This window comes from Saimiri boliviensis, chromosome 18, assembly GCF_048565385.1.
Source record: "Saimiri boliviensis isolate mSaiBol1 chromosome 18, mSaiBol1.pri, whole genome shotgun sequence".
Taxonomy (NCBI): Eukaryota; Metazoa; Chordata; class Mammalia; order Primates; family Cebidae; genus Saimiri; species Saimiri boliviensis.
The window spans coordinates 672,336-699,839 of NC_133466.1; the positions used below are offsets into that span (position 1 = coordinate 672,336).

The 27,504-nt window shown below is 56.9% G+C and overlaps 1 protein-coding gene across 2 annotated transcripts in view; it reads right to left on the reverse strand.

Annotated features, from left to right (window-relative positions):
• The window catches only part of COL6A2 (collagen type VI alpha 2 chain), a 34,789-nt gene that overhangs the window by 1,951 nt on the left and 5,334 nt on the right, over nt 1–27,504 (reverse strand). Inside the window, exons 2-28 of one of the 2 annotated variants that reach the window (XM_039480433.2) lie at nt 19,695–19,836; nt 18,779–19,377; nt 18,563–18,583; nt 17,870–17,935; nt 15,208–15,261; nt 15,081–15,125; nt 14,842–14,868; nt 14,581–14,607; nt 14,442–14,486; nt 13,420–13,473; nt 13,010–13,072; nt 12,233–12,295; nt 11,775–11,864; nt 11,067–11,129; nt 10,653–10,715; nt 9,842–9,904; nt 9,324–9,386; nt 8,795–8,845; nt 8,437–8,472; nt 8,053–8,115; nt 6,552–6,614; nt 6,339–6,374; nt 5,377–5,422; nt 5,078–5,230; nt 4,495–4,947; nt 4,248–4,286; nt 879–1,487 (exon numbers count right to left, since the gene is read on the reverse strand). In XM_039480433.2, coding sequence (XP_039336367.1) covers nt 1,192–1,487; nt 4,248–4,286; nt 4,495–4,947; nt 5,078–5,230; nt 5,377–5,422; nt 6,339–6,374; nt 6,552–6,614; nt 8,053–8,115; nt 8,437–8,472; nt 8,795–8,845; nt 9,324–9,386; nt 9,842–9,904; nt 10,653–10,715; nt 11,067–11,129; nt 11,775–11,864; nt 12,233–12,295; nt 13,010–13,072; nt 13,420–13,473; nt 14,442–14,486; nt 14,581–14,607; nt 14,842–14,868; nt 15,081–15,125; nt 15,208–15,261; nt 17,870–17,935; nt 18,563–18,583; nt 18,779–19,377; nt 19,695–19,809 — 2,757 coding nt within the window. In that variant the 5' untranslated portion in view covers nt 19,810–19,836 and the 3' untranslated portion in view covers nt 879–1,191. Of the gene's footprint in view, nt 1–878; nt 1,488–4,247; nt 4,287–4,494; nt 4,948–5,077; nt 5,231–5,376; nt 5,423–6,338; nt 6,375–6,551; nt 6,615–8,052; nt 8,116–8,436; nt 8,473–8,794; nt 8,846–9,323; nt 9,387–9,841; nt 9,905–10,652; nt 10,716–11,066; nt 11,130–11,774; nt 11,865–12,232; nt 12,296–13,009; nt 13,073–13,419; nt 13,474–14,441; nt 14,487–14,580; nt 14,608–14,841; nt 14,869–15,080; nt 15,126–15,207; nt 15,262–17,869; nt 17,936–18,562; nt 18,584–18,778; nt 19,378–19,694; nt 19,837–27,504 lie in introns of those variants that run through there. The other variant, XM_039480432.2, reaches the window with a different exon arrangement.

A 27,504-nucleotide genomic window follows, 5' to 3' on the forward strand; every position in this document is an offset into this window, starting at 1 on the left:
ACTACGCACACGGAGACAGACGTGTCGGGGGGCGGCTGGTTTTGGGGCCTCTCTCCAGGCATCAGCATCTGTGGGGTCTAGAGGAGATGGGAGGCCATGGGGGCTGGCTGGGCACAGGGAGGCTGAGGCTGGCGGGCTGTGTGTGGACTCTGCTCTCCTTCCGTGGGGGATCCTTTATCCCCACAGTGGGAAGTCTGGCCTGGCCCACCCTGTGGGATGTGGGGCCGAGAACCTGGCCATGAGAAATGGCCATAGCCCTGTCCAGTGGGAGCCCAGCCTAGATGAATGTCGGGGTCCGAGCTCAACGTGAGGCTGCGCCCTTTGGATGGTGACCCCTGCCACTCCCCCATGTTGTGGCCCCTGGGGTTCCCTGCTCAGGCCTCTGGGACAGCAGAGGTCATGCCTGGTGAATGCTCTCCCAACTGTACTTCTGGGAACCCAGAGGCTGGGCTGGAAGGGTGCAGACACCCCAGGTCCGCAGCTGCGGGCAGGCAGCTGTGGCCATTTGCCCCAGGGGGCATGACACCATCCCAGATACCTCAAGGTGCCAGGACTGCCAGGTCCCAGGAATATCTGCTGCCCAACCCGAATGCCTTCACCCACTACGAGGTGGGCTGAGTGCCCACGAGTCACTGTACACAGGATGGGTGCCGACACCCCAGCAAGTCTCTCCAGCCTCTGGGGCCTGTTTCTGAGGCTCCACTGGAACCCAGAGTGGGAGACATCCTCAGCACTCAGGCTGCACCACCCCCCCCAGCCCCACTCTGACACATGCAGGCCAGTTGGGTCACTAAGTAAAGGCCCCAGAGATTTCCACGCTCAAACCCTGGAGCCTGTGAGGGTGCCTGAGGGAGCAAAGAAGGACTCTGCAGACAGGAGTGAGTTACGGGTCTTGCGAGGACGCATCCTGGACTTGGGTGGGCCTTAAAGTCAATGATTGGTGTTCTTATAAAAAGTGGAGAGGCCGCAGGAAGACAGAGGGAGCCAGGAAGATGAAGCCGCAGCCCAGGGACACAGCAGCCACCCGGGTGGGGAGAGGCAGAAGGCGCCCCAGGGCCTCTGGAGGGACTGCGGCCCTGCTGACCCTCCGATTCCAGACTTCAGCCTCCGCAGAAAGCCAGCCTGCAGGGGCAGCCCTGGGAAGCTAGCATGGCACGGAGGGGCCGGCCAGGCTGGGCGGCCGCCGGGGCTTCAGCAGAGGGCCAGCGCAGTCTCGGGATCACCCACGATGTCCCTGTGCACCAGCTTAAAGGTGTCAATAAACAGCTCCATCCAGTCCTGCCGCTCAACCCCGGTGGCGAACTTGGCCCGCTCTGCGGTGTAGACCAGCACGGCCACCAGCTGGGAGTAAGCGGCTGGATCCTGTGTGAACTCCGTGGCGTTTAGCAACTGTTGGATCAGGGGGATGGTCCTGGGGAAGGTGGCGTCCGGCCCCTCTTCCGTGCGGAGGAAGGTGACCAGGGGCTCGCCGCCAGGCCACGGTACATCTGCAAGGGAGCGTCCAGAGAAGACTGAGGCCGGGGTGGGCGTGGCCTGCAGCTGCTCCTGGAAGACGCGCTGTGCCAGACCAGACAGAGGAGCGGCACCTGGGCCGGTGCAGCGGTGGCGGAGACGCAGGCAGGCGTGGGGTGGCGTGTGGCTCGGCCTTGGCAGGAGGCATGAGGGCAGTGGGGGGTGGTGGGGAACGGGCAGCGGGAGGACAGGGAGCTAGGAGAGGAGGCCAACATGGCAGCACCTTTGGGGGACACCACAGACCCCAAGAAAACCTTTCAGCTCAAAACAGCTCCGTTCAAACCTGTGCTGAGACGCACCAAGCTCCAGCAGGCTCCCAGTGCCCCAGGCCCTGTTGCCAGGAAGACCCTGGCCGGCCCCGTTCAGGAGCCCGCCTGGGGAAGCCTGCAGTGGGAAACCCTTCCTCAGCCCCTGAGATTGAGTCCTCGACTCCAGAACTTTCCTCCCCCAAGCAGACTGGGCCCCTGAAATGCCTTTGCTTTTTCTTTCCACCGGGCAGAGCTCAGGTTGTGCCGCGGCCCCATGCAGCTCTTATTGCTGAGTGGGCTCCGCCTTGGCTGCCTTCCACTGTGTCTGGCTTGTTTCTCCAGCACCCTCTGGCCCCAGCGCAACTGAGACACCCTCAGGCTGGGTGCAGGCCCAGGGGGCTGGGCTTCGGGGTGGAGAAGGCCAGGGCCAGCCCACAGCCAGCAGCATCCACCCAGTGCCAAGGAAGGCCAAGGAGGATGCCCAGGCATGCACGCCGGTGAAAGCCAATTTAACGCTGACCCTGCTGTAGCTCCTGGAGCCACAGGGTCAAGTTCACTTTGAAATTACAAATAGTTTGAATGATGGATGTGCTCTGGGTGTACTGCAGGGGTCAGGGAGGCTGGGGGGAGGGGAGGGGCTCGATGGGGGCTGCTCCAACTCACTGTCATGTCCTGGAGGTCTCAGAGGAGGCCAGAGCTTCAGGGGCCCTGTGTCCTTCCTGGCTGCTTTCCCTGTGGCACTCTGGTGGTCTGAGTGGCCCACTCCCAGGAGGGAGAACTGGCTCACCCCAGGTCACCATCTTGCAGGGAGTCACCATGGAACCCTATGAGACCTGCGTCACCTGAGGCCTGAACCAGAGACATCACAGGAAAGGAACGTGCAGGCCAATGTCACTGATGAGCACAAACCCTCAGGAAAGCATCAGCAAATCAAGGCCCACACGCATCAGCAGAGCTACTCCCCATGCCCAGGTAGGTTATCCCAGGCATGCAAGGTTGGCTCAACCTCTGAAAATCAGCAAGGCTCAATGGCTAACTCCCAATGGCAATGACAGGCCAAAGAGGAAAGGTAACATGACATCCACAGATGCAGAGAAAGGACCTGCCAAGATGGCAGTGCCCACTCATGGCAGAACCTGGAGTGGAGGAAAAGCTCCCAGCACCCACTCACACTAGAACTCAGAGTGCAGGGAAGCCTCAGCACCCACTCACGATAGAACCCAGAGTGGAGGGAAGCCTCCGTCCCACAGAGAGCAGAGTCCACAGTGAATGTTGCCATGTCGCCTATCATGGGGCCTGAGGCTTCTCTGCCCTGTCAGGAACCAGGGTGGAGGGACCAAGGTCTGGTTCCTGCCCTCAGGATCCAGCTGCCCTGGTGCTGATGCAGGCCCTGGTGGACCCTGGGGAGGATGCCCACACCCCAGCAGAGGCACAGCCCATGTGCTGTGGGGCCTGAGGCTGCCCACCTGTTGAAGGGCAGCCAGACCCAAGAGCAGCCTCCAGTGTGGCGAATCCTGGCCCCTAGTCCACAGCTTCTCCCCTGGGGTGGTCTCAGGGCCCATGAATATGCTCCGTGGCCCCTGTCACCCACCAGGAGCTCCCCACAAAACAGCTGAATGCACACCCCAACTTGCGTGTGCGAGGATGTGCTGACTTCGCACCGCAGACCCTGAGAGATTTCCTCCCCCTGGCCCTCCAGGTCGGACCCTCCCACCCTGTCTCCATGGCATCCCCATCTTACACTCTGGGAGGGGATGGCTCGTGGAGGGGGACTCAGCCCCTCATGCCCCCAGGCACCTCCTGTGGGCCCAGTTACGGTGAAGCAGTCACCGTGGGGGCAGTGCCACAGCCAGCGGAGCCTGGATGGCACCCTAAGCCTTGGGCATAGGCCGAACCTCTGCCTCAGGCACCCCCTGTCCAGCTTCGCACCCATGTGGACCACGTCCAGGATGAGGGCTCCCGAGAGCGAGCCGCCTCCACCCCCAGAGATGAGAGCCGGCCGAAGCTCTGAGGCCGGGCAGGGTGGGAGCAGGACGGGCTGGTGCGAGTGGGTGTCAGTGCCTCTGCACGGTTCTGAATGGGATGGTTCTGTACCAGCCGTTTCATTCACTGAATCCAGGGCTTCCTCCCAGTGCCATGTGCACGGCCAGCCCATGGGAGCTGGGGGGCAGCTGGGGGGCAGCTGGTGGGAGACTGCAGGGCCCACAGTGGGCCAAGATGAGCAGCCACACGCCCAGCACAATGCAAGGCCAGCAGGCCCCGTGCCGCCGGGCCTCATGACGCCGTCCCGAGTTCCCTCCCTGTGCTGCCCTCCCAGAGCCCCTCCTCCCCTGTGCCCAGGGCTTAGGGGTCATGGAGGGGTGTCTCATTGAGGAGCAGCCTCAGCAGCGGCTCCTTCACAGCCCCTCCCCAGGCCCAGCCCTGGAGGAGGAAGGACACCGGGGCTGCTCTGTTAGTCTGGGGTGGGGGCTGGGTGCCCTGCATTACCTGTTTGGCAGGGAAGGTCTGGGCACACAATCTGAGGGTCTGGAAGAGAGGAGAGAGGCCAGGGCGGGGTCAGCGGCTGCCCACGGATCTGCCCAGACAGGCTCAGGGTGCAGCTGGCCTTGCCCTGCAGCGAGAGGGCGACCCCTTCCCACCCGGAGCCCGGCCCCGGGCTGCACATTCGTCCCTCGGGTGACGGTGTCCTGGGGCCTGTGCTGCGGGGCCGGCTGCCCTGCGCCCACGCGCTCACCCGGGCAGAGGACATCCTCCATGTCGTCGATGAACTTCTCGGCCACCAGGTCGGAGAACAGCGTCATGTTGCGCACCTGCTGCGGCTTGTCGCAGGCGATGGAGTAGAGGTTCTCACTCTCGTGCTTCTCGTGGAACATGTCCCCGATGCCGATGGCCGTCACCGTGACGTCACGGTCGCACAGTGCCCGCAGGTTGAGGTCGTCGTCCCGAGGGTCGTGGCGCCCGTCCGTGATGACCACCGCGAACACGCGTGTCTTCTGGCGCCGGCTCTCCTTGATGAGGCGGTCGTAGGCAAACTTGAGGGCCGAGGGCGTCCAGGTGCCGCCCGCAATCCACTCGAGGTTCTTGACGGCCTCCTTGAAGCTCGACAGGGAGTCGATGCGCTCGTCGTCCAGCTGAATGGCCTCGAAGGTGCCCTCGTGGCTGTACTGCACCACGCCCACACGCGTCCCTGCAAGCCGCACGCGGGAGGGGTCGCCTGCGGCCTCGGGGTCTGGGGCATCCCGGCCGGGCAGACGCCCTCATCTGGGCTCCTCCCATCCCCTCGCCTCCCGTGTCCCGTCCGCCCCTGCCGCACTGACCTGTCTCAGACTTGGGGTCCTTAGCGATGGCGCCCAGCCTGTTGACCACGTTGATGACAAAGTTCTTCTCCAGCGTGAAGTTGGTGTACCCAATGCTCTCGGAGCTGTCGATGACGAAGACCACGTCCAGGGCGCCACAGCGCTTCTCACAGTCTGGGGAGCGGCAGGGTCAGCAGGGCGCACCAGGAGACCTCAGACCCCAGGGCCAGGCGCACACGGGGGACCCAGTGATGCCCTGCCCTGGCGCGCTCCCGCCCTCCACCCGGTGCTGGCCCGACCCCCCGTGGGCAGCGCCTCACCGCAGCAGCCGCAGGTCTCTCTCACGTAGGTCATGACGTCACACTCCTGCAATGTGGGCATCAGGCAGGGCAGTCCCCCAGGGACCCAGAGGAGTTTGCACAGCAAGGTCCTGGCCCAGGGGCCCCAGGACACTCCAGCACATGCGTGGAGGCAGCCAAGCAGGGAGGCAGGCAGGTCCTGTCCCTGCCAACCTCACTGTCGCCCTCCTCCCCCACCATCCTTGCCCTCTTTCCTCATCCACTGATCTTGCCCTCTGACCTCCCCCTGCTGACCTGCCCCTGCTGACCTCCCCCTCCTGACCTCCCGCTCCTGACCTCCCGCTCCTGTCCTCCCCCTGCTGACCTCCCGCTCCTGACCTCCCCCTCCTGATCTCCCCCTGCTGACCTCCCCCTCCTGACCTCCCCCTCCTGACCTCCTCCTGCTGACCTCCCCCTCTTGACCTCCCCCTGCTAACCTCCCCCTCTTGACCTCCCCCTGCTGACCTCCCTCTGCTGACCTCCCCCCCTGACCTCCCCCTCCTGACCTCCCCCTACTGACCTCCCTCTGCTGACCTCCCCCTCTTGACCTCCCCCTGCTGACCTCCCCCTCCCGACCTCCCCCTACTGACCTCCCTCTGCTGACCTCCCCCTGCTGACCTGCCCCTGCTGACCTCCCCCTCTTGACCTCCTCCTACTGACCTCCTCTGCTGACCTCCCCCTCCTGACCTCCCTCTGCTGACCTCCCCCTCCTGACCTCCCTCTGCTGACCTCCCCCTCCTGACCTCCCTCTGCTGACCTCCCCCTCCTGACCTCCCTCTGCTGACCTCCCCCTCCTGACCTCCCTCTGCTGACCTCCCCCTCCTGACCTCCCTCTGCTGACCTCCCCCTCCTGACCTCCTCTGCTGACCTCCCCTTGCCCTTGCTGCTCTTGGTCTCTAGATTTGCAGGGAGAAGGACACTAGTCTGTCCCATGTGACACCTACCGTGAGGCCGGGGTCTCCAGGAGGGCCGGGCTCACCCTGGGGAAGGAAGGATGAGGCTGAGATGTAGGGTGCAAAGCTGGGTGGCCGAGTAGCTCACAGGCCATTGCCCACTGTCCACCATGGGCAGAACCATGAGGCTCGGGTGTGCGTTGGCTTGGCAGGCTGGGGGGCTGGCTGAGGTCTGAAAGGCATAGGGACTGGTCACTCGCCTACCTCGGGTCCTGGGACTCCTCTCGGCCCCCGGGGGCCTGGCTCACCAGGGGGACCAGGATCCGCCTGAGAAGGAACAAGGGCAGGTGGCTTCAGTGGCCACAAGGACAGTCTCTGCACACAGCAGGCCCCAACCACAGGTCCTGCCTTGGGGGGCCTGACAGGTGCAGGGAGTGAGGCGAGGCTGTGCCCCTACCTTCCCTGTGCTAGCACCAGGGCTGGGAAGCCCATGAGTGGCCACCGTCAGAGCCTGGCCCACCAGAGGGGTAGGGGCCTGGCAGACCCGGGTGTCCCAGAAATAGTAGCCAAAACAGCTCATTCCCATCTATGGCTATTCCACCCACTCATCCATTCATCCATCTATCCACTCACCCACTAACCCATCCACCCATCCCCATCCACCCACCCACCCACCCATCCATCCATCCATCTATCCACCCACCAACTAACCCATCCACCCATTCCCCATCCACCCGCCCACTCATCCATCCATCCACCCACTGACCCACTAACCCATCCACCCATTCCCCATCCACCCGCTCACTCATCCATCCATCTATGCACCCACCCACAAAGCCATCCACCCATTCCCTATCCACCCACCCACCCATCCATTCATCCATCTATACACCCACTCATCCCTTCAGCTATCCATCCATCCACCCACCATCCACCCACCCACCCATGTACTCATCCACCCACCCACTCCCTCACCTATCCATCTACCCATCCTTCATCTCATCCATCCACTCATCCACCCATCCATTCCATTCTCCATCCACCCACCCATCCACCCATCCATCCTCTATCCTCCCACTCACCCATCCACCCACCCCTTCATCCATCCTCTCACCCACCCATTTGCCCACCCCCACCTGCCTGCCCATCCATCCATCATTATCCATCCCTTGTCTTGTACTCAGTTCCAGACCAACCTGCAGTCCTTGTTAAACCAGGCTAGGGATCTGGAGGCGCAGAGCACCTGCTGGTGGGTATCTGTGGCGGGGAGGGACACTAGGGAGGGGATGCTGGGAAGCGGTTCTGTGGGGGATGCTGTGTGTGCCACACTGGGGAAGGGACCCTTGGGGAATGCTGTGTGCGGGAACTCTGAGGGGGATGCTATGTGGGGGGATCTTTGGGGGGAAGGGACCCTGAAGAGGATGCTGTGTTGTGGTTGCTCTGTGGGGAATGCTGTGTGGTGGTGGAGGGGGATGCTGCCGGGAAGGGGACCCTTGGGGGATGTAGTGGGAGAGTCACAGGGGAGGGGACCCTTGGGGGAGATGCTGTATGGGGAAGGGGAAGGGAACCCTGGGGGATGCTGGAAGTGAGGGTGGGTGGAGGGAGGAGGCCCTGAGCCAGCCATCCCCTTCAGGAAGGTGGGAGTGGTGTTCATGGCTGGGGCCAAGCTGCCTGGCATCCTCCCACACTCAGAGGTGCCTGCTCAGCCTCAGGGCCCCTCCCGCCTCTGTCCAGCTATTGTGGGCTTCAGGATGACGACACTCACAGGCTCTCCTTTCTCTCCTTTCCTCCCAGGTCCTCCTTTCAAGCCAAAGTCACCTCGGCCTCCCTGTGACAGGGGACACATGTTAGCCTGGGACGGAGGAGCCGCCTCTACCAGGGACACCAGTGTGCTTTTTACGTGGAAAGATCGATCTGGCATTTTGGGGTCCTTTAAATGGCAACATCTATGCGGTTTTTTTCAGCAAAGCCTGAACTTTGATTGGAAAGGGACCAGCTTGTGGCTGGTAGCTCCCCCAGAGCTCAGCATGGGTGGCATGGCTGGGACTTGGGGAGCCAGGACCATCCGTGGCAGTGTGTTTCCAGCCACAGTGGGGGGCATGCAGACCCCCACCACAGGTGGGCACGGGTGGCCGGGACCCGCACGTACCTCAGGGCCTCGTGGGCCAGGCTCGCCTTTTTCTCCCTGTGAAGCAGAGAAGTCAGGGAGGCTCAGCTCAGATCCCAATGCTCCTTCCTCCCTCCTGGCACCTTCCTGCAGCCCCAGCTCCCCACCCAACAGGCACACTCCGGGCGAGGCCTCCCTGTCCCGTTCTGAGCCGCGCTCTTCTCCTGATTTCGGGCTGGCCCTGTCCTTCGCCGAGTCGCCCAGAGCCTTTTCGCCCCTCCGACCCCCAGGAGGGACCTCACTTTCTTCTGAGGCCTTGGGGGAACTACCAGGAACCTCCGGGGCCCTTGGGACAATATGCACCCCCTGCTGGGAGCTGCCGTCCCAGTCCGAGACTCACGGGTGCTCCTCGGGGTCCTGGGTAGCTGAATCCAGGCCTGCCGGGGTCTCCCTGGAAGAGGAGGTTGAGTGGGTCAGTGTGGTCGTAGGATGGAGCGGGGCTGGGCAGCTGTGCTGGGCAGGGTCCACGGTGCACACTGGGGTGGAACGGGGCTGAGGTGCTGTCCAGGGCTGGTGTGAGCAGGGGCCTGGCAGCCTCCCCCTTCCACCTCCAGTCGGGGCTGGATGTGCCTAGAGGCCCAGGACTGCTGCCTGCCCACACACGCAGAAAACCCGGCTCTCGCCATCAGGCTGCCCTCAGGCCCCGCCCCGCCCACACCCAAGGCTCACTGCTGACGGGGAGAGCCGGGAGGGCTCCATGGCCCCACTCCACTGATGCACCCCTCACTCCAGAGCTGAGAACAGGAGGCACAGGCCCGGCCCAAGGCATGTCTGCAGGCAACAGAGCCCCCCAAGCTGCCCCCCGGTCCTGCTCTTCTGGCAGCTGCCCTGAACCCCCAACACATCCTGCTGGGGGGAGGGGCACACACCTTGGGGCCTGGCTGTCCTGAGTCTCCACGGGGCCCCGCATCACCAGGGTCCCCCCGAGATCCCTGAGGGCAGGAGAGAAATTCAGAAGTCAGCACAGGCAGGGACCGGCCTGACATGCCCCGTCCAGCCCTGACCACCAGGTCACGTGGCCCCAGCTCCTCCGGCCGCGTCGGGGACTATGGGTCCCTGTCTCGAGGGTCTCAGCTCCTCCTCTTCCCTCTATCCATCAGGCCCTCGGGTCCACCGCCTTGCCCCCGACTCCCCAACCGAGGTCCTTGAGGGCAGGACCAGGGGCTGGGGCTGAGGGTGGGTATGAGGTTCTCAGGGTCTGAGGGAGCAGGTGCTTGCTTCTGGGGCCAGGACCTGCTGCCTGGGTTTGCTATGGGGACGGTGGCTGGCACCAGTCTGCCCCCACAGACAGGAAGACCCAAGTGCTGCCACAAAAAGGAAATGGACCATGGGGTCAGAGGGCATGGGCCCCACCGCTAGCCTGGGGCCACAGGCGTCCTGCACTGACCTGCTTTCCCGGCTCCCCAAGAGCCCCCTGGGGGCCTCTCGGTCCAGGCAAGCCTCGGTCTCCCTGGAAGAAAAGGGAGGAGGTTGGGGTCCTCTTGACTGACAGCAGCATCTTGGAGACCCCGAAATCAATCCTGCAGGCACGGGCAGGGCCTGGAGTGTAAGGCGGGTCTGGCCCTGGCCCCTGTAACCCTCCTGGAGGCTGCAGCTCCTGACCCTCAGCCTGCCACGGTGCAGCTCCTGCCTACCTTGGGGTACAACCCCTGCCCGGGTCCCTTCCTTTGGGGTGCAGCTCCCCTTGGCACCCCACCTTAGGGTGCGGCCCCTTCCTACCTTGGGGTGCAGCCCCCGTTGACACCCTACCTGGGGGTACGACCCCTCCCCACTTGGGGTGCAGCCCCCTCAGCCCCATCTTAGGGTGCAGCCCCTCCTACCTTGGGGTGCAGCCCTTATTGTTCCCCTACCTGGAGGTACAGCCCCTCCCCCCTTGGGGTGCAGCCCCCCTCAGCCCCCCACCTTAGGGTGCGGCCCCTCCTACCTTAGGGTGCAACGCCCCTTAGCTCCTCCACCTTAAGGTGCGGCCCCCTCCTACCTTGGGGTGCAGCCCCTATTGTTCCCCTACCTGGAGGTACAGCCCCTCCCCCCTTGGGGTGCAGCCCCCCTCAGCCCCTCACCTTAGGGTGTGGCCCCCCTTAGCCCCCCCACCTTAAGGTGCGGCCCCCTCCTACCTTGGGGTGCAGCCCCCCTCAGCCCCCCACCTTAAGGTGCGGCCCCCTCCTACCTTGGGGTGCGTCCTCCGTTGATCCCCCTACCTTGGCTCCTTTGCTGCCGACCTCTCCAGCCAGGCCTCGGGGCCCCTCAGGGCCAGGGTCCCCCTGTGGGAAGGGAAGGGAGGCCCGGTGGGTCTCAGCTGAGGCCTTGGACATGGGTCCATGTGAGAGGCAGGTGTGTCCAGGGGTGGGGGAGGAGCCCCAGGTAAGTGGTGCCTCAGTGGGCCAGGAGGGGTGTGCCTGCACAGCTGTGTGGGGTGTGCCTGGCGGGTAGTGGAGCTCCCTCAGCAGGAAATGGGGCATGGGGATCTCAGGGCTGCATTCCCAAACCGCAGAGAGTGACCCCCGGAGGCTGAGGCCCTGGAGCTCTGCTCTCAGGAGGAACGGGGCTAGGCCCTCACCAGCAGGGCCGCGGGCAGCACAGCGGACCCCGCAGCACCTCCGGCAAGGACTCACCTTCTCCCCCTTGGTGCCATTGATGCCTGGGCTGCCTTTGCTGCCGGGGTCTCCCCTGCGCCCCTGCAGAGAACAGGCGTGTGGGTGAGGCAGGGGGCTGGACCTGAGCCCGGAGACCCTGGAGGGTGGGGGGCATGCTGGGGGCCGTGCCGGGACTGGCGCCTCGTTCTCTCCAGGAGGCTCCGGCTTTGGGACCTGAGACCTGGATCTCCCGGCTCCTTCCGACGGCCTCAGCCTGCATCGGGCTCTGCTGCCAGCCCTCCTCCGTTTGCTGGTGCCTCCCGCCCATTCGAGGGTTTAGGAATGATATGGGGAGGCTCCAGGTTGAGCTGGATGTCCTGGGAGTGGCGTTTGAGGTGATGGGTTGGGGCCGTCCAGTCACTCTGGCCACTCCCAGGCAGGCCACAAGCTTGGGAGTGGAGGGGTCAGCACTGGACAGGCCCTGCCCACCCCTTGCAGGAAGCTCTGGGCAGCTGGTGCTGGGTTAGGGAACACCATGGGGGACCCACTTGGGCCTCCCCTCTAAATGCAGCCCTTGGGTTCTATGGGGTGGTCCAGTCCCATGTCTCGGGATGGGGGCCTGGCTGTGGCTGGCCAGCTGGGGGTCCTGCCTGCAGCTTGGTGCCCTTCCCCGTGGCCCTCTTCGAGCTGCAAGGGGGTGTGCAGTGGCTCAGAGGGGGTCCTGAGGCAGGGGTGGGAGGGACTCACAGGCTCGCCTTTGGGTCCTCGGGGCCCAGGCCCGCCCTTGGCTCCTTTCAGGCCTGGACTTCCTGGGGCTCCATCGTTGCCTTGATAGCCCTGGGGATGGAGCGGGCAGCACAGTCACGCAGGGGCAGGGGCCACGGCAGGGCCCCATGCTGGGCCCTGAGGTGCAGTCACGCCTTGTGTGTGGCTTGAAGCCCTTGCTGTCTTCAGCAGAACCTGCTTGCTGGGCACGTGGGGGCCCTGTAGGGCTCCCTGGAGCTGGCTCGGCCTCGTGAGGAGGGCACAGGTTGGAGGGGCTGGTGGCTCAGGGCACGTGGCTCATCCTTCCTGTCCCTCCCCATGTCCCCAGAGCCCAAGGGGCATCATGGTGACAGCAGAGATGGTGGCCAGTGTGACCATCTACCCAGGCCATGGGCGTGAGTGTGGCCAGCTCAGCTGCAGGCAGAGGCAGAGGAGCTCACCTTGCTTCCCTTGGCCCCGCTGTCTCCCGGGGGCCCTCTGCGTCCTGGGCGGCCAGGTTCCCCCTGGAAGGGTTTGCAGAATCAGTGTGATGTTTTTGGCAGGGAAAGGGGGTGCAGGACACCCAGTGCAGGACCTAAGGTCAGGCTTGGGGCTTCATCTGGGATGCCAGATGCTGGCAGGGCTGTCGGAACCTCCATGCTGGCAGAGGGCAGAGTGTAGGTCAAGGGCAGGGCCTCAGTGCATCTGCACAGTGGACTCAGCCGGATTTGGGCTCAGGCTGAGGGAAGTGGACAGGAAGTGGGGGTGGCCCCAGGTCCAAGAGCTCCTAGAGAAAAGCCGCCCGCGGGGATCTGAGACAGCCAGGGACAGGGCGACACTGCAGGCAGCCCAGGAGGACAGAGCCCCCGAGGCACAGAGAGTGTTCCCATGGGAGCTCCAGGAGATACTGGGGGGCTTCCTGGGGCTCCACCCAGGAGGAGGTGGGCTTGCTGCTGAGGCCTAGGTGGGCAGCCATGGAGCTCCCCAAGCTGGATGAGCAGCCCCGGGTCAGAAGCAAGTTGATGGAGCCCCGGGGTGGGTACCCCTGCCCTGGGTGGGCACCCCCAGCATCTCACAGCCATTCACTGCTCACTGACCAGTGTTTTGGGAGAGGCCTTCTCTGCTCAGCTTCTCAGCTGGGGCTGCCTCCAGGAGGCCCCCTCATGGGGTCAGGGAGGCCCCTGGAGGCTGGTGACCACCCCACACAGGCTGGCCTGCACCCTGGGAAGGCCACTTACCTTGCCACCCTGGTCTCCTCGCTCTCCCGGGCTCCCTGCTTCCCCTGGGTAACCATCGGGTCCCTGAGAGAGAAGTGAGAGGTGGAGCCCGGCTCACAGCGAGTTTCTCCCCACGAGCCAGGGCCCGAGCTCCTCTGTTCCAGCCCGAGAGGCACCTCCCACCCTCTCTTAGAGGCCAGGCCCAGACCTGCTGTGCAGGGAAATGGAGCTGTGCAGACACTGAAGCTTGGGACGCCTCAGTTCCCAGGGGGAGCTCCTCACATAACCCTGACCCGAAAGAATGCTGGGCTTGGGGTGCTGGGGTGCAGGGTGAACTCAAGCTCCCATGGCAGCCACAGCCATCCTTCCGCTCCGCGAGGCACCCATGCCTCCAAAGCCAAGGCTGAAGGAGGGATGTGAGCGGCCCTTACCCGGTTTCCGGGGTCTCCCTTGCAGCCAGGAGGTCCGATGCGCCCCAGCTTGCCCTGAAGAAGAAGGGGGCGGGAGGAGTCTCAGGGTGGGGCTCAGGGGCCCGGGCAGGTTCTGCACCTTGGGGTGCACACTGAGGCCATGGCTGCTGAGGAGTCGTCTCCGGGAGGCAGAGTGGCCAGTGCCATCCCTGAGGGCAGAGCTAGAGCTCCCTGGGCACAGAGGACGTTCCCACAGGGAGCCCTGGAAGGAGTGGGTGGGGCTCTCCTGTGGCTCCACCAGGGAGAAGGTGGGCTTGTTGCTGGCCTCTGTGGGCAGCTGTGGAACTGCCCCAAGACAGGACGTGCAGTCTTGAATTACAGGCTGGTGAAGCCTGGAAGCTGGAGTGACCCCGCACTGTGTGTGTGTGCATGTGTGTATGTGTGCATGTGTGCATGCGTGTGTGCGTTGGTGGGCATGTGTGTACGTCTGTGCGTATGTATATGTGTGATGTGTGTGCATGTTTGTGTGCACACGTGTGTGTGCATGTGTGATGCGTGTGGATGTGTGCACACGCATGTGTGTGCGTGTGTGATGTGCGTGTATGTGTGTGGGTGTTTGTGTGCATGCACGTGTGTGTGTACATGTGCGTGTGGTGTGTGGGTGTTTGCACATGCATGTGTGCATGTGTGTGTGTGATGTGTGGGTGTTTGTGTGCACGTGCGTGTTTGTGGGTGTGTGTGCATGTGTGCATGTATGTGTGATATCTGTGTGTGTGATGTGTGTGGGTGTGTGCATGCACGTGTGTGGGCATGTGTGTGCATATGTGCGCATATGTATTTGTGTGATGTGTGGGTGTTTGTGTGTATGCACGTGTGTGTTTGTGTGCACGTGTGCATGTGCATGCATGTGTGTGCATGTGTGCATGTGCGAGCGTGCTTGTGTGTGTGTGTGCATACACGTGTGTATAAGCTGATAGGTCAGACTTGATCTGAGGGCTCTGCAGAGTCTGGAGGCCCAGCTGTGAGCCTGAGGCTCCCTCTACCTTCTGTCCATCAGTCCCATTCTTGCCAGCCAGGCCGGAGGCCCCCTGGAGAGAGAAGGAAGAGGGGACTCCATTAGCCCCAGTCCTTCTGCCCTCTGAGTAGCAGAAAGGAGGGGCTCTGCCCACCCAGCCAGCCTACCTTGCGACCGTCGGCTCCAAATTCGCCCTGTAGGAGGAAAGCCGGGGCAGTTAGCTTGGTGTCTCAAAGCATCACGGGCATTGCTGTCTCTGGGGGGGCCAAGCTCAAGCCCACAGGACCCCCCAGAAACCCCCAAAGCTACCACTGAGAAAAGCCCAGCCTGGTGCCCCAGGAGGAATGACGGGCTTCAGCAGACACTGTGTGGGTCTGGTCTGGGCCAAGGTGACGCAGGTCTCACGTCTGTTAGTGCAGGAGCCTCACCTTCTCTCCTTTGAAGCCAGGAACGCCCTGGGGGCAGGAGGAGAGAGGGGCGTTACTGAGGAGTTGGGCCAGAGGCTGGGTTTGGGGCAGCCATCAAACTATCGAGGCGCTTCTGTTCCTTGGAAGCTGGCAGGAGGGTAGTAGGGGCTGGGGCTGGGGCTGAGGCTGGGCTCAGGGGGAGCCTGCCTGGCAGTGCTGGGGCCGCAGGGTGGAGCCAGGATCTCGCTGAGCACACTCACCTTGGGTCCTGGGAATCCAATGGGGCCTTCGATGCCTGGGTCTCCCTGTGAAGGACAAAGCAGCCATGTGAGCCCATCTCTGGGGTGCCGGGCTGCGGGCAGGCAGGCGTGGGGCAAGGACACTCACCTGTCTTCCCTTCTGGCCTGGCTCTCCTGGCTCACCCATGTTGCCCTTGGCACCCTAAAAGCAGACAACAGAGAAAAGGGTAAACCGAAGCAGGGTTGGCAGGTGGGGACCCCACCCAGGTGGAGATGTCTTGGTGTCAGCTGCTCCCCAGGGGCCCAGCCTCTGTCAGACTCGGGCTCGCTTTGATTAGTTTCTCCCAGATCTGAGGGAAGCTTCCCAGAAAACCACCTGCAAGACGAAGCCAGAACAGCAGCCTGGGGGTGGGGGTGCCCGGCCTGTGGGGGGGTGCCTTCTGCACCCAGTGGCTGTGACCATAGCCAACACTGGCCTCCAGTTCTCCAGTGATGCCCAGGTCTCATCACTACAAAGATTAATTCTTTTATCTAAGTCACTTTCAACAGATTAGGACTTCAGAAAACCACATAAAGTTTACACTCCCTTGGAATTAAAATTTTAACCTATGCCACAGAATTTTATTAAATAAATTCATCTATTTATTGATATGCTCCCAATTTAAGTGCAAAGAGGAGGAGAGGAAAGGGGAGGAATTAAGAGGTCAAAGGGAAGAAAAGGGAGGACACTCAGGGCAGGGGGTGAGGTAGGCAGAGGCTTCTGGAACATCACAGCTGTGTTCTGTCCTGGGCTCTCCTTGGCACCTTGCCACCACTCAAACTCTAACCACTAGTGATCCCTGTGGCAGCCTCCAGTGGCCACAGGACGGGTCATTGCACTGCTCTGTGCAGCCAAGGCTGCCCCAAGTGGCAAATTCATTCCCAGCTGTGGTGGGGTAGGCATTGCTGCCGGGATTGGAGAAGCCAGGGAAGGAGGTGGCAGGATTTGGCCTGCAGCCTGGAGATGTCTCCTCTTGGAGAAAGTATATCCAGAAACCTACTGGTTTAGACAGCTGTCATTCAAATTTAGAAAAACATGTAGCTACTTAGCAATAACTTCCTCTATAATAGCCAGTTCCTTATTTCTTCTCCTTAGAAGGTGCTTTCTTCTCCTATGCCTTTCTTTATAATTTTTGACAGATGTGAATTATTGGAGTTTCACATACTCTGTTAGTGAGTTTTAGAAGGATTTTCTTTTATGTACCTCTGTTAGGAAAACGTGTGGGTAACACCCCCCATGGGCACCAAGGAAGAACTGTCCAGACCCCAGGCACAATTAGTGCATGAGGAATATCTTAGTTTATAGTGTTATTACTCAGCTATTTCCTTTATATAATCCTTTATATATAATCATATATTAGTTTATAGAATTAGTGCCTGAAGTATAACTTACTGCTTGCTATATTTAGCTTATATAATCATATTTAATACCTATATCTAACGTACTTAGTTCTATATACTCTTTCTATATGATCATATAGGTATTATGGTCAGAGCTGTGCTGACACATTTAGTGCTGATTTATAGAATCCTTCCATATAACCATATAGTAGTTTGTAGTAGGAGGAATGCCTAGAGCAGTCACAGAGCAGAAGCAGTACATGGGAAAACAGCCAGACCAGGACAAGAACCAAAGACCCAGGCGGTGGCGTCCCTGCCTGAAAGGGCATACGCTGTACGGCAGGCTTGGAGCAGGAGCCTCTCCTCCTGAGAAAGGAGTTGTAGCACCTTGCATCCAGTTCCTGTGGAAAGTTGGCCTCAGACCTGAGATCCTGGAAGTAACCGAGGGAGAAGAACCCCTCTGGTGTGACCAGTCATGGCGGCTGGACACCCTGTCAGTCTTTTCTCGCTTCTGTGCTAGCTCAAAGAATCCTCCCATAAATATCTTAAGAGAAGAGCACAAGTCTGTCAGCTCCCACTGCACTGGCTCAAAGTATCCTATTAGAAATCCTTTGAAGTCTCAGCCCCCAGATAAGAAGTGTCGTGCACGACACCTGCTGCACACAGCCCACCTCCTTGCCTCGGTGACCTAATGGGGGTGGATCCCTTTTTTGTACATGACCCTCTACTACTGCTCACGGCACGGCCCCCTACTGCGCACGGCCCGCCTCTCTGCCCAGGTGACATAATGGGGTGGCCCCCTACCTTGTGACTCACGTGATTATGTATGCCCTATCACTAAGCCTATAGATGACGACCTGACTTAGGACCCTTCCCCCTGCCTGTACCTAATAAATACAGATACTTCTGCGTGTTCAGGGCCTTGCCTGACCCTGCTCATAGGTGGCAGGCCCCCTGAGTACAGATGCCCTTCCCCAGTTCTTCAGTGTCCTGTCTCTTTACTGCTCGGATCTTGCACCTCAGCATAGCATAAGGGACACCCCACGACCCTGTGGGGCCAACAGCCCTACAAAATGCAGGGACATTCAAACCAGACTCCCTAAAACTACTTATGTAAGAAACCACAAAAGAGGTTCATTCCTATTAATGAGCAATCATACTATTAACTGTAATGCATCTCACGTTTTATTTACTTACCTGAATATGCTTGCTTACAAAAGCATTTTAATGGCATATCTTAATAATTTTTTAAAAGTTTCTACTTTTATCAATATACCATTTAAAAGGAATTAGACAAAAAAAGAATGTTAGTTTCTCTAGGGTCGGAAGTATTGAGACCATCTGAGGCACAGCTAGCCTTAAATGTGGATTTCAAAATAAATCAGGGGCTTCCCAGTGAGCAGATCCCATGGGCAGTCTGGGCATCTTACCTTCTGTCCACGGTAGCCCTTGGGGCCAGGGGGCCCAGGGATTTCCAGGCAGCTCACCTTGTAGCACTGAAACGAGGAAGCAGAGACAGACAGTTACATGGGTGGGACAGTCCCCAGGTGGCAGGGCAGGGGCTTAGAACATGTAGCCCACGACACTCAGCAGGGGCCAAGGAGATGCTGAGATGCCCTGAGACCTCGGGCTGGGGTGAGGGAGCAGACGTGGGGTGCTGTGAGTCTCCATCCCCACCAGGGACAAACCAGACAGTTTGGTTCTGTCAAGTGTTCTAGGCACGTTTTGGAAAACCAAGGCTGGCTTAAGCCATGCCAGAAAACAAGGGAAGAAAGGCCGGGATCCGGTGATGCCAGTTCCTTCCCCCCGACGTGCTGGGCCGGGCCTGGGCCTTGAGTCCAGGGTGGAGGGATCCTGCCCGCCTGGGGGCCGGACCCTCGCCGCTCCTTGTAACACGTGCTCTGTGGGTGACTCTAACGCTGATCCCCAGGGGATCTAAACAGCCTGGCTTTGGCCGGGAGCCAGTTGTCCAGACTCAAAGGCCTCAGGTCCAACACGGAGCAGGGGGCTCCCTCTCCTCTCTCATCTGTCCAGCCTGGAGGTGCCAGGAGTCAGCAGCCTGGCGTGGTCATGTCTGCTGTGTCAGGGGCCACCAGCACGGGCGGGAAAGGACACCCACTCACCTCTCCGTAGGCTTCATGTTTCTGCAGAAAAGACGGAAGTGCTGGTTAGCTCTGGGGTGGCTGCATCTTGAGTCTGGGTGGGGGTTGAGCAACACCTGAGTGGCCCAGGTCCTGCTGGGAGCCTCCTCCTTCGGCCTCCGGGTAAACTGAGGCCTGGAGTGGGAAGGCTGCCCGCCGCCCCCGGTGAGTGGATGCTGCTCACGGCCCGTGGCTCACCATGACCTGGATGATGCGGTTGATGGTGTCCTGGTCGATCTCGGTGGAGTCGGGCAGCATGGTGGCGTAGTCGCTGCGGTAAAGCTCGTGTGGCGTGCTGGCGATGTCCCGCAGGCCCTGCTCCTTCAGGTTCTGGTTGGGGGCCACTGCGAAGAGCCGGATGCCCTCCTCGCGGGCCCGCTCGGCCTGCAGCTTGATGCCGCCGCAGGGGCTGCCGGTGACGTGGCCGTCGGTGATGACCACGGCGAAGTGGACGGTGCCCTTGCTCCCGTGCAGCCGGACTTGCTCCGTCATGTTGGCCAGCGCGCAGTCGGTGAAGGTGCCGCGGCGGAAGGAGCTGATGCCCTGCAGGCTCTTGATGAAGGAGGCCCGGTCGCTGCCCGGCGGGCTGAACACCTCCACCTGGTCGGAGAAGTGCAGGCCGCCGTAGCGCCAGCTCAGTGCCACCTGGTCCAGGTAGAACTCATTCTGCAGCTGGCTGATGAACTGCGGCACGAACTGCTTCATGTGGAAGAGCAGGATGTCCGTGGGGGACTGCATGGCGACGCTCTCCGACGTGTCCAGCACGAAGTACACGTTGATGGGGCAGTCGGTCTTCTCTGCGGGGGCACAGGACCCATCTTGAGCCTGTCTCGGGAGGGACTGCTGTTCCAGCCCCGTCTCCTGGTCTCGTGCCTGTGGCTTGTCCTGACTGCCCCCTGCATGCCTAGAGCCCCCGACCCCTGGCACTTGGGCACTGGTCCCGGACTGCCCTACAAATGCCCAGAGCCCCTGGCCCCCAACCCCTGGCACCTGGGCACTGGTCCCAACTTCCCCCAGCATGCCCAGAGTCCCTGGCCCCCAACCCCTGGCACCTGGGCACTGGTCCCGACTTCCCCCAGCATGCCCTGAGCACCTGGCCCCCAACCCCTGGCACCTGGGCAGTTGTTATTTCTCTCAGCAGTGTCTGGCGAGATGACCTCCTGCTGCTGAGCCCAGATGGCCCCCAGGATTCCCCAGAGCAGGAGCGCGGAGCGCGGACCCTGGAGCATCTTGGCGGGAGGTGTGGCCTTGAAGTCCTGCAAGGAGGGTGGGGTAACTGCAGATGCCCGTATGCCCCTCTCCTGCACCCCTCCCCAGGGCAGGTGCACAGACAAGGTCAGTGGGATTAGGGACACTGCCCTCAGTCTTTAAGGAAACAGGGTCTGCGCCTGGCGCACACCGTCACCAGCATCTGGACTCGGGGGCTATGCCCTCTCACCCTGCCTTGGGTGGGATTTAGGTGTTTGAGGCCCCTCCATGCCCTCTAGAGCTGGGTGGAGTAGGCAGTTGGGCCGCTGGCACAGAAGGGAATGGAGCACCACGGTCTAGAGCCTGACCCCTGCCAGGGGTTGCCCCAGAAGCAGCACAGAGGGGAGGGTGGGTGAAAGATCCCAGCTTCCCCACACAGGCTCCCCTGTAGAGCTAGGCACTCTCTCTCCAGCCTGGCTCCATTCCCTTTAAACAGGACTTTCATAAGGAGTGGGGAGGATGCTGTCCAGTGTGGGGACATGGCTATCACTAGCCTGGTTTTCCTTTCTGCAGGTCCTTCCTCCCTGGTGCCCTGTGGCTTGGCCTGAGCTCCAGCTCCAGGAGGCGGTGAGGAAGGGCCTCATGTGCCTGCTGGCTCCACAGAGTGGGGCTGGCAGTAGCTGGGTGGAACGGGCACAGGGCCTGGTTCATGCAGATCCAGGGGCGATGCAGGGGTCTGAGTGCCGCCCTCCCCTCGGTGCAGATGGGATGCGTGTCCTAGCACTGGAACTGGGGAGGGGCTGCCGGGAGAGGGCCCTGAAGGGTTGCTGTGATTCTGCAGCTTCGTCAATGACAGGGTGACCCAGGCCAGACCCACGCAGCCTGGGGCCCAGGGAGGAAAGACGTCCCTTCCCAAATGCCAGCTCGGGCAGGTTGTGGGTGAGTTCTTTCACACTTTCAAGGACTAACACTTCTATGCTATTTAACTTGTTTTAGAACATAAAAAGACAAACATTTTCCCAATTCATTTTTAAACCTGGCATAACCCGTGACCAAAGCTTGATTAAAAAGAAATCCCTAAAAGTAACTCTACAGATAAATATCACTATAAATATTACTGATGGCAGTGGGCAGGCCGCCTGCCCGCTGCCATCATGCTGGCTGCTCAGGGAAGGCACAGGGAAGAGGTGGACACTGCCAACCCCGCAGACTGCCTCCCTGGGGGCTGCTGCGATGAGGCTGGGTCGGGTGGCATGCTGGGTGAAGGGGAGCTTGCAGTGGTGTTGCCCCTGCCTGGGATGGAGGCCCCCGTCTGGCAAAGGCCTGGGGTTAGAGAGCATGGCCAGGTGCCAAGCTCCATGGAGCCAGCAGGAGCTGGGATAAGTGGGAGCCTTGCCCCTTCCAGGTTGGTGGTGCCGGAGCTCCTTGGGTACAACTGCAGCCGCTTAAGTCACAGCTGTGATCCGGGCCTCATGCTCCCTGGAGCAGGCAAGAGCCTGCCCCCATCCCTGGCACATTTGCAGCAGCCAAAACTAGGGCTGCTGACTCAGGCATCCCTGCACTCTTGGGGAGCCAGGGAAGGCCCCTCTTGCCCTTGTAGGCTTGGGTGCCTGCTCCTGCTTCCCCAGCCTCTTCCCACTCCAGGCACCCGCTCCAATCTCAGAGCAGAGTTGGGGCAGAGCCCAGGCGCTGTCAGAGCCTGGCTGGGCGTGCGCATGCTTGCGGCCATGCTGACATGCCAGCCCCTTGCTGCTTTGGCCCTTGCAGACTTTGGGCACTGAGGAGCGCAGGAGGGGAAGCTTGCGGGGGGTGCTGAGGGCAGCTGGGTGCTGGCCTTCAGGTGCCCCTTGGTGCCAGCAGCCTGGGCACCATGGATGGCTGCAGGAGGCAGACAGGCTCCTGGGCAGAAAGAAGTGGGTCCCCAGTGAAGGCCCACCTTCCTGCTGGGGCAGACCTGAAGCCTGGGGGCCAGGCTGCCAGCCTTATGGATGAGGGGGAACTATGGTGCTTTTCTCTAGGCCTGCACATGGCTGCCCATGGACCAATCAGCATACACTTCCCCCCTCTGAGGCCCATAAAAGCCCCAGGCTCATTCAGAGCAGGGTGGAGGGTGGAACGACCAGCTGCAGAGAGGAGCTACCCTCTCCAGGGCCTCCTCTCTGCTGACAGCTGAACGCTAGTCGGGATGCCCTGTCTGCAGAGAGGAGACACTTTCTCCAGGGCCTCCTCTCTGCTGAGAACTGCACACTTGACAAGACAACCTGCCTACAGAGAGGGGCTGCCCTCTGCAGGTCTCCTGTGAGCTGTCCTAACGTTCAGTAAATCTTCTTTGTCTCACCCTCCACTTGTCTGCATACCTCATTCTTCCTGCACATGGGACAAGAACTTGGGCAAAGGTGCCAGTAGCCACAGAGGTTTCAGGCCAGAAAAGTAACACCCTAAAGATCCCATAACATTATCACAAAAATCCTAGCCAGTCTTAAAAACTAAGATCCAATAGTATGTTAAGGGCCACTATACCAGAACTGTAACAGGAAATTGGTTAAAAATACAGTGATGCCACAAACACTAGGGAATATGTTAAAGTCAAATCAACATAAGAAGAAGAAAATACGCAATTGCTTCAGTAGATCCCCAAAACATCCATTTCTAATTAAGAAGCAACAACAACAACAAGACAAGGTAGAACCTAGCAAGAAATTTGGGAGTAGAAATAACATTATAAAAGATATACATTTCAAATCAAGAGCTCACATCGTATTTTACAGGAAAAGCTAAAATAGTGGTTCTTATCTTTGTGGTCCTGGACCCTTTTAAGAGTCTAGACAATTTCACCTTACAGAAATGCATAGATACTCATATACAGAAATTATGTCCGGGAATTTGGGGATTCCATTCATAGATCTAACCCTGGGTTAAAAATTCCTGCATGAGAAGGATGATGCTTATTAGATGGTTATTAGGTCCATTAAAAAAAAACGGGGTGGGGGAAAGAATGCTGATCTTACTCTGCTATTTATTGTTGTGTAGGAAGCCAGTGAAATAAATGAAAAGAAACAAAGTATAAATGTTGGAAAAGAAGAGACAAAACTGTGCTTGTTAAAGATAGGATCCTCTACCCAGAAAATCAACTGAACAAAGTTTGTTTGTTTTTAAGTGAAAGAGAGAGAGAGAGAGACAGAGAGAGTGAGAGAGCGAGCGAGCGAGCAGGGGAGAGAAGGTTAATGAATTTAGTGAGTCACTTAGATAAATATATTATCAATGAAAAAAGTCAAATTCTGTAAAATATTTGAAGTGATTTATTCTGAGCCAAATATGAATGATCATGTGACACAACTCTCAGGAGGTCCTGAGAACATGTGCCCAAAGTGGCTGGGGTGCAGCTTGGTTTATTCACTTTAGGAAGGCATGAGCTATCAATCAAATACATTTGAGAAATACATTGGTTTGGTCCAGAAAGGTGGGACAATTCAAAGTGGGGAGGGACAGCTTGCAGGCTATAGGAGAATTTAAACATTTTCCGGTTGACAATTGGTTGAGTTTGTCTAAAGACCTGGGATTAATAGAAAGGAAATGTTCAGGTTAAGATAAAAGATTGGGGAGACCAAGGTTCTTTTGAAGCCTTATAGTGGCTGCCCTTAGAGACAATAGATGACAAATGTTTCCTATTCAGATCTTTAAAAGGTGCTAGACTCTTCATCTCTTCAGGATTGGGAAGGCCTGGAAGAAAAAGATTTAGTTATGTTACTAGAGATTCTTTACATATGAAATTCTCCCCAATAAAGGGTGACTTTGCAGGGCCATTTCAAAATGTGGCAAAGAAACATGTTTGGGGGTAAAATATTTTGATTTTCTTCTTTGTCACATAATGTTATGCCAGAGTCAGACTGGAAAGTAAGTCACGACATACAGCATTAGATAAAACCCATCTGACAAGAATGACAGCTTGTAGGGCATGACTCTCCAGACCCCTTAGATAGATAGAAATACAGGCAAGATAAGAAAACCAGAACTTAGTCCTCAATATACCAAAGTTATTGATATTCTTCTGTCAGTAACAACCAGTTAGAAAATGTTGCAGAAAAAATGCTATTTACACTAGCAATAAAAACAACAAAAACTCAAGGAATTAACTGAATAAAAATGTGCAGGACTTAGGAAAAAAAACTCAATTTTTTTTTTTTTAGGAATATATTGGAGAAACAAGCCTTATTTTGGATAAGAAACCATCCCACTATCTTAAACTGATATTTTAAAATATCAGTTATTTCTAAATGAATCTATAATTGAATGTAATTTTAATTTAAATTTCCAAGAAATATTTTTTTGCTTTTTTTGTAGAAAGGAGTTTGCAAAATGAAGCCAAGTTTTACTTGGAAGTAAAAGCAAGAGTAGTTGAGCAAAATAAAAAATAAAGGGTAAGGAGAAAACTTGTGCTATCAAGTGCAAATGAAACAATAAAATCACAGTTTTGGTTTTGGTGCTGGGACAGGCCAACAGTACACACAACAATGAGCGTAACAACACACGAGAGCTTAGGCTACAATGCGGTGGCCTCACAGAATGGTGGAAGTAGGCTGGGATGCGGGCTCACCCTGTGATTGGACATAAAGTTAATCCCACCTCACATGGTACACCCAAATAAATTTCGGGAAAAGTAAGTATCTGAGGGCAAAACATGAGCCAAAGGGTCTTTGAAGAAAATGGAATGTATAAAATGTCAATGACAAATCAATAATTATTCAGTACCAGTCCTACATCCCTTCATTTACCATTCACCATTGGACCTGTGACCTTGGACACAGGTACTGTTGTCATCCCCACTCCAACAGCTGAGGAAACCAAGGCCTAGTGTAGGTGACTTGCCCAAGGCACTCAGCTAATAGCTGACGTCTGAAGTCTGGTAGTGTGGGCTCAAGTCTGCACTCTTGATACTGAGCTCCCACATAGGACCAACATTCCAACAAAAGCAACACGTGCAGGCTGGACGCGACTAGAGCCCACAGCAATCTTCCCGATGTAAGATATAAATATTCTGATGGATGGTTATTAGGTGCCTACTTTTTTATAATTATTATATCTTGCTGTATTGAGCCTTTGATTAATATATAAGGTCCTTTTCCTCTTGTAACCTGTTTTGATTGAAAGCCTGTTTTTTCTGATATTAGTATAGCTACTCTTGCTCCCTTTTGGTTACTGTTTGCACGGCATATCGTTGCCCATCCTTTCACTGTCAACCTGTTTATATTTTTGGATCTAAAGTGAATCTCTTGTAGAGAGCACATAGTTGAATTTGGCTTTCTAAATCCATTCTGCCAATCTCTGTCTTTTTACAGAGAGAGTTTGGAGAGTTTAATCCATTTACATTTAAAGGAATTACTGATAAAGAGGGACTTCTTTCATTTTGCATTTGTTTTCTGTATGCCTTATAGATTTTTTTGGTCCCCTCCAGTATTACTGTATTCTTTTGTGTTTAATTTTTTTTTAGGGGGTGAAACATTTAAATCCCTTTCTCATTTCCTTTTAAAATTCATTCCTTAGTTATTTTCTTTGTAGTTACCATGGGGATTGCATTTAACATCCTAAAATTGTATCAGTCTAAATTGGATTAATACCATTTTAGCTTCAATGGCATAATAAAACTCTCCTCCTTGAATGGCTTTGTCCCCAACCCTTTTAGTTATTGATGTCACAAAATTATACTAAGGAAGAAGACCCCCTTCTCCGAGCCTGTGCTTGGAGAACAGGAGGAAGTAAAAGTTAAAAGTCAGCCCAATGAGGTCAGTGGAAGGACTGGTTGGTGCCACCAGCCAGGTCTAAAGGTGAAAGATTAAACCCCCTACTCTGAACCACAATCTTAGCTATAGATCACTGACATGGGATGCAGGAATTTCCCCCAGAAGGCATTGTTCTTGCTCAACTGCTCAGACCCCTACCTAGTCACGCCTCCCACGCTTGCCTAATCGATCACGACCCTCCCACCTGTGTACCTCTTAGATTGTAAGCCTTTAAAAGGGCCAGGATTTTCTTTGTCAGAGAGCTTGGTTGTTAAGGCTTGAGCCAGCTGCAGCTCCCAGCTGAATAAACTGCCACTTCCTTCCCCAGTTCGGTGTTTGAGAGGTTTCATTCATGGCCGCTCTTGCTACAATACCTTTATATATTATGTGGCCAAAACTATAAACTAATGTTATTTAAAAATAATTAGTCTCTTAAATTATGTTGAAAACAAAAAGCATTACACACCATTGTTACAGCAATACTAGCTTTTATAGTTGTCTATAATTTACCTTTTCTGAGACATTTATTTATTTAGAGACAAGGTCTTGCTCTGTTTCCCAGGCTGGAGTGCAGTGGTGTGGTGATAGCTCACTGTAGTTTCAAACTCCCAGGCCCAAGCAATTCTGCCCCCTCAGCCTCCGAAGTAGTTGGGACCACAGGTATGCACCACCATGCTTGGTCAATTTTTAAATTTATTTTTATTTTGTAGAGATAGGGTCTCCCTATGTTGCTCAGGCTGGTCTTGAACTCCTGGGCTCAAGTTATCCTCCTGCCTTGGGCTCCCAAAGTGATGGGATTACAGATGTCAGCCACTATTCCTGGCTGAGATCTTTATTTCTTCTTACAACTTTGAGTTACTGTCTATCATCCTTTTATTTCAACCTGCAGGACTCCCTTTGGCATTTCCTATAGGGCAGTCCAGAGGTAATGAACCCTCTCAGCTTTTGTTGATCTGAGAATGTCTTAATTTGTCCCTTACTTTTAAAGGACAGTTTTGCTGGATGTGGGCTTCTTGGTAGACAGTATTTATTTATTTATTTACTTACTTTTGAGACAGTCTTACATTGTCACCCAGGCTGGAGTGCATTGGCATGATCTCTGTCCCTCTGTCACCCAGGTTCAAGGGATTCTCCTGCCTCAGCCTCCCAAGTAGCTGGGATTACAGGTGCCCACCACCATGCCCGGCTACTTTTTTTTTTTTTTGGTATTTTTAGTAGAAACGGAGTTTCACTGTGTTAGCCAGGCTGGTCTTGAACTCCTGACTTCATGATCCAACTACCTCAGCCTCCCAAAGGGCTGGGATTACAGGCGTGAGCCACTGCACCCAGGTGACAGCTTTTATTCTTTTAGCACTTTGGATATATTGGCCCACTGCCTTCTGGCCTTCAAAGTTTCTGATCAGAAATCTGCTAATAGTCTTATTGAGGATTCCTTACATGTGATGAGTTATTCTCTCTTGCTGCTTTTAAAAGCTTTGTCTGTGGGTTTTGACAATTTGACTAGAATGTTTCAGTGTGGATCTTTAAGTTCATCCTAATTGGAGTTTTTTGAACTTCTTGGATGGTTATATTCATGTCATTCATCATATTTCAGAAATTTTCAGCCATTATTTCTTTAAATAGTCTCTCTGCTCCTTTTGCTCTCTCTTCTTCTGGGGCTCCTACCATGTTTATGTTGGTTTGCTTGATGGTGTGCTACAGGCCCCTTAGGCTCTGTTCACCTTTCTTCAATCTTTTTATTTCTCCTCCTCAGACTCAATAATTTCCATTGTCCTACTTCAAGTTCCCTGATTCTTTATTCTGCCTGCTGAAATCTGCCTTTGCATTTCTCTAGTGAATTTTAAATTTCAGTTATTGTACTTTTCAGCTCCAGAATTTCTTTTCGGCTTCTATTTAAAATTTCTAGCTTTTTATTGATATTTTCATTTGTTCCTACATTGTTTTCTGGACTTTCTCCAC